Source organism: Nicotiana attenuata, chromosome 3, assembly GCF_001879085.1.
Source record: "Nicotiana attenuata strain UT chromosome 3, NIATTr2, whole genome shotgun sequence".
In the NCBI taxonomy this organism is placed as follows: domain Eukaryota; kingdom Viridiplantae; phylum Streptophyta; class Magnoliopsida; order Solanales; family Solanaceae; genus Nicotiana; species Nicotiana attenuata.
The window spans coordinates 26,589,441-26,595,423 of NC_031991.1; the positions used below are offsets into that span (position 1 = coordinate 26,589,441).

The 5,983-nt window shown below is 39.4% G+C and overlaps 1 protein-coding gene across 1 annotated transcript; it reads left to right on the forward strand.

Moving 5' to 3' along the window:
* LOC109223430 (TMV resistance protein N-like) lies at positions 335-2,270 on the forward strand. The gene is made up of 2 exons (XM_019387731.1): positions 335-1,038; positions 1,698-2,270. Exons 1-2 carry the CDS (start codon positions 560-562, stop codon positions 1,900-1,902), a joined length of 684 nt encoding a protein of 227 aa, XP_019243276.1. The 5' UTR covers positions 335-559; the 3' UTR covers positions 1,903-2,270.

Sequence of the window (5,983 nt, forward strand, 5' to 3'; positions counted from 1 at the left end):
CCGCCATTCGGTTTGGTTATTACGCCGTTTTCAAGCTATTATCTTATCTTCGAGTCTCTCACTTAGCATCTATTGCCTAACAACTAGCATAAAACTATATCACATATTTTTAGAACCACAAAATCAAATCTAATTGTTATTACCATTTTCAAGGTAAACATTATCCTTTTTAAATACTCAGTTTATCACGTTTAGTTTGGGCTTATTACAGTATTCGAAAAGAATATAAGGATATTTTTTGTTATTAGGACTCTTTTCATTTTTTTCCACTTTATTTTAGTTTAAGAACAAATTATTGTAAGTAAATTTCTTTTCTTTAACAACTCGTAAAATACAACAATAGAAAAGAACAATTAGTATTGGAATATAAAGGTAAACAAACCCCAAGTCATTTTGAAGAAAACAAAGACTTGTGATGAGTTGACCCCAAGTCTTCCTTAGAAGTTTGAACAATACGTACTGCACACGCATTCACACATTCTAAGCTAAGTCTTCCTCTCCGGCCAACTGCACAGTAGTCATTAATTTTCCGGCAATTACTTCACCATCGATAAAAAAAATGGCACCAGAACCCAGTTACGCTGCGTATTTGAGTTTTAGCGAGACAGGAAATATAGGCCAAACCTTCGTCAGCCATTTGCATGGAGCTTTGAAACAAGAAGGGATTTACACCTTCAAAGATGATCGGAACCAAGATAGAGGAATATCGTTTTCAAAGGATTCGTCCAGAGCTATTGAAGAGTCCCAGATTATAGTTGTTGTCTTCTGCGAGAATTTTGTTTTATCTAAAGATTGTTTGGATGAAGTTGTAAAGATTATGGATTGCAGGAAACTGTTAAAGAAGATTGTTATACCGATATTCTACGACGTGGAACCATCGGAAGTACGAAGGCAAAGGAACAACTTGGCCGAGGCATTTGCTGATGATAGTGAAAATGATGATGAGATTGGAAGATCAGAAAGGGTGAAAAGATGGAGAGATGCTTTGAATGAAGCAGGAAATATATCAGGCTTTGATCTCCGCAAGACACATGACGGGTTAGTATAACTGTAATTCCTGTTAGAAATCAAATGGATTCAATGTTATATTTACATCTATGTGAGGAATCGTGTACTCCTTCCGTTCTAATTTATGTGAACTTTTTTGACTGGGCACGGAATTTAAGAAAAAATAAATACTTTTGAAATTTGTGGTACTAAACAAGTTAAAAAGGGGTCCAGAGTATTTTTTGGGTTATAAAAGCTTCTCATTAAGGGTAGAATTGTAAGCTTAAGCTAAATTGCTTCCAAATTTAGAAAGAGGTCATTCTTTTTGGAACGGATCAAAAAGGAAATAGGTTCATATAAACTGAAACGGAGGAAGTAATTAAAAAAATGAAATAATATAGGGTCATTACAGATCAATCATTCATATTAGAAAAGTTATTGATCTTATTTATTTCTCTAGAGAGATTCGAATTTGACGTTGAGATTCAGAAATGAATGTTCATTTAAGTAAGTTTACTCTATCTTTTAGGCATGTGCATAAAATTAATCTTGCAGGGGTCATGCATGCATAGTTTAACCTTTGGTTGTTCAGGAAAAAAGTTTGTTTTCTTTCAATTCATACTAGCAAATAAAATTTAATTCATTAATTTAGGTCATTTATCGACTGATGGATGAGTTGATATTGGAATTGATTCATTAATATTTGGTAGGAATGAAGCGGAATGTATAGAGCATATTGTGAAGGAGATTGTTAGCAAGCTAAGATCAGAAGAAGTGGCCGGAGAACGTCAAAAGTATGTGGAATTCGGAAGTAAATTCCTGTCGGAGAGAGTCATTGGCTTCACTCGTTCAGCAGCATCTCCATTCCCATTGTGTGTGCCTGTATTTTTTTTTGTGACCATTTATATTATTTAAAAAAGTGATCAAACTTTCTAGTCCAAATAAAAGACGACGATCGACCAATGGTTGGAGTACTTGGTGCGACTTTTTCTTTATATGTGGGGTTGGGGACGGTGAACCACTTGAGCACTCTAATGTGCTTTCTGACTATTGTTAGTGGGTACGATATACCACTTTACTACTCTTTATGCTTTGTTGACTGCAAATATTACTCATATTTAGTACTGTAGTTTAGCATAGTATTAGATTAGAAATATCTCCAAAATCATATATCAGGCTCTTGAGTAGATAGCTGCCTAATATAGTAATGTACTCCCAATTTCTATTGTATGTTAGGATGGTTTAACTATTATATTAGTAATGTACTCCTAATTTCTACTGTATGTTTGATGGAATAATTTTTATATAACTAGCTTTTTGCACGTGTGTTGCATGTGTATATCTAGTCATATAATAAAAAAATTTATAAAGCAATATCAATATTATCACCTATGTAGTTCCATCTTTTAAAACGGCACAGAACAATATTGAAAACTAACTCATCAAGTTTCGTGAGAAACACATCCGTCTGTGCATGTGTACAGTTTCTCAAATACTCTGCCAAGTCAATATCATGGCATGTAGAGGTGATAAGCACTTAAATCAGATAGATGATCAAGGAAATGCAAAATCCACACAACTGGCCGGATTCTCTCAAGTTTCCATATCCGTTCCAAATCACTAATCAGTATTCTCAATAATCGTGTACACCATCAAGAGTGAAATATGAGAGAGTGACCCTAGGGGGTTAGATCCGTATCCACGCGTTGCACGAACAACTAACGTGTTGCACGTACAACTCACGTGCTAATAATAGAACCTGCACGGACAACTCACGTATTGTACGGACAACTCACGTGACAATAACATTAATATATGAATCCACACGGATAACTCACGTGCCAATAACACAATCCTCCCGGTATGGTCATAGGCCTCCAGTCCAAACATATCATACCGGAGCAATTAAACAAGTATACATATATGTGATGAATGAATAACAATTCTCATGCTCATGGACTGGTATAAATGTGTCATGATCCTAAAACCGACCCGGTCGTCATGGCGCCTATCGTGAAACTAGGCCAGCCGACATAATTCCCAAATCAAACCGTTTTTCTATAAAAATCATTTTAAGCCATTAATTTAACAAGAAATCTCAAAATAAAGGTCTAAATAACCAGTGAGGAATAAATACACAAGCCCGACATCGGGATGTCACAAGTCACGAGCATCTACTAAGGTCTGGATACAATGAAGAGTCTAAAAATATACTAAAAACAATCTAAGGAGGATAAAAGGGAGAAAAAGCAGGGCTGCGAACGTCGGGCAACTACCTTGCTAACTCCGATGACTCTGCCACTGAGCAATCAACACCCGCTACCGGATTCAGAAGTACCTGAATCTGCATATAAGGTGCAGGGAGTAATGTAAGTACGCCAACTCAGTAAGTAATAAAAGTAAATAAAAGCTGAGCAGTAAGAAAACACGTAAACCACGTCATAATGCTACAGCAAATACAGTACATTTCCCAAAACAGTGCAGAAAACATTTATTTCGTAAATCAAACTTAGCTTCAGTAAAAAACCTTTTAAAACATCTTTCAATAGTTTCAAGCGAGTGATAAAAATAGTGAGTAAAAAAATGATAGAAACGTAACAGCCCCTCAGGCAAATCATGTATCATAAACTGCCCCGCGGGCATAGTATAAACAGAACCAGCCCCTCGGGCTCACAATCACTCGTAATCAGCCCCTCGGTCATAAGATGAAACAAGAACCGCCCCTCGGGCAACAATATGAAACAACAACAGCCCCCCCGGGCTACATCACATCACTCACACTGGGTACCCGCACTCACTAGGGGTGTACAGACTCCTGGAGTGGATCCTACAGCCCAAACGCTATAACAAGCCATCTCGTGGCATAAATCAGTCAGGCCCTCGGCCTCATAATAACAAGCCACCTCGTGGCATAAATCAATCAGGCTCTCGGCCTCACATAACAACTAGCCACCTCGTGGCATGAATCAATCAGGCCCTCGGCCTCAAAATATCATGAATCAGTAACAACTTGCTGCGTCGCGCAGCCCGATCCCATAATATCCTCACAACGCAGGCCCTCGGCCTCACTTAGTCAGAAATCTCTCAAGCCCCTCGGGCAACAGTATAACATGATGCTCAGCTCAAAATATCATTTAAAATATTAAAACAGAGTAAATATAGCCGAGTAATGAAAACAGTAGAATACAGCATGACTGAGTACAAGTATGAAGTCAAAACAGTAAGGAATAATAGTAAAAAGCCCCTAAGGGTCCAAAACAGTCGACACAAGGCCCAAACACGGCATTCATCCCCAAACATAGTAATACTTTCCAAAATAGAATAATATCAAACAGTTTCCAATTAAATACGCGACTTAATAGTTGTACGGGATGGACCAAGTCACAATCCCCAACGGTGCACGACCCCACGCTCGACTTCTAGCGTGTGCGTCGCCTCAAAGTAGCACAACGATGTGAAATTCGGGGTTTCATACCCTCAGGACAACATTTACAATCATTACTTACCTCAATCCGGTCCAAACTCTAGCCCGCGATGCCTTTGCCTCTCAAATCGGCCTCAACTCGCGTCGAATCTACCCAAAATCAGCATCATAACATTAGAATATGCTAAGGGAACGAAGCCCATGCGAAAATAATCAAATTGCATCAAGAAACCCGAAATTGGCCAAACCCGACCCCCGGACCCACGTCTCGGAATCCGACAAAATTAACATCAATGGGATCCTTTTCCTCCCACGAGTTCATACATAACAAATTTATCAAAATCCAACCACAAATGACCCCTCAAATCTCTAACTTTTGATCTCAAATTTCAAGCCCAAGTTTTCTTCAATTTCAACCACTAATTTCCATAAATTACAAGCCTAATCCGTGAAATAACACCATAGAAACGAGTTTTATGTTCGAAAATCTTACCTCAACGAAGTTCCCTTGAATTCCCTCTTCAAAATCTCCCAAAAAGCTCCAAAATCGATTTAAAAATGGTGAAGAAGAGCTGAAAATGGCGAAGGGCAAAATATATATGTTCTGCCCCAGCTAAACCGCTTATGCGGTACAAAATCTCGCACCTACGGACCGGCACCTGCGGTCCCAGGTGCGCACCTGCGTAAACCACTTAACAGCCCATGGACCGCACCTGCGATCAATAATCCGCACCTGCGCTATCGTAGGTGCGGTCAAACACCCGCATATGCGGTATTAGCCCCTCATGTCCAATTCCGCATCTGCGACCCTGGTGGCGCTTCTGCCTCAGGTGCGGTTATGACAGACTTCAGCAGCTTCAACTGCTAATTCCCAACTTCAAACCTCCTGTCAACCATCCGAAATCACCCCGAGGCCCCCGGGACCTCAACCAAAAGTACGGACAAGTCACATACCACCATCAAAACTTATACCAATCTTCGAAACACCTAAAACAACATCGAAACGTCAAAGTAACCACGGATTCAAGCCTAAGAACTTCAAAAACTTCCGAATTTCGCTTTTGATCAAAAATTCTATCAAACCCATCCTAATGACCTGAAATTTTGCACACACATCACAAATGACACAACGGACCTACTGCAACTTTCGGAATTCCATTCCGACCCCGATATCAAAATTCCCACTATCGACTGGAAAACGCCAAAATTCCAATTTCGCCAATTCAAGCCTAAATCTACCACGGACCTCCAAATTACATTCCGGACGCGCTCCCAAGTCCAAAATCACCTAACGAAGCTAACCAAATCATAAAAATCCAAATCCGAGATCGAATACTAAAAGTCAAAAGTTGGTCAAACCTTTCAAATTTAAAGCTTCAAACTGAGAACTGTTCTTCCAAATCCATTCCGATTACCTTGAAAACCAAAACCGATGATTTACATAAGTCATAATACATCACACGGGGCTAGTCATGCCCAAGAACTGGCGAGCGAAATGCAAAAGCTCAAAACGACCGGTTGGGTCGTTACATCCTCCCCCACTTATACATACGTTCGTCCTCGAACGTGCCC

Bases quoted from the DNA above. Each gene is read 5' to 3' on its own strand.
- LOC109223430 (XM_019387731.1), top strand. From the start codon at position 560: ATGGCACCAGAACCCAGTTACGCTGCGTATTTGAGTTTTAGCGAGACA. The intron at 1,039-1,697 runs GTTAGTATAACT...AATATTTGGTAG, and splicing joins CTCCGCAAGACACATGACGG to GAATGAAGCGGAATGTATAG.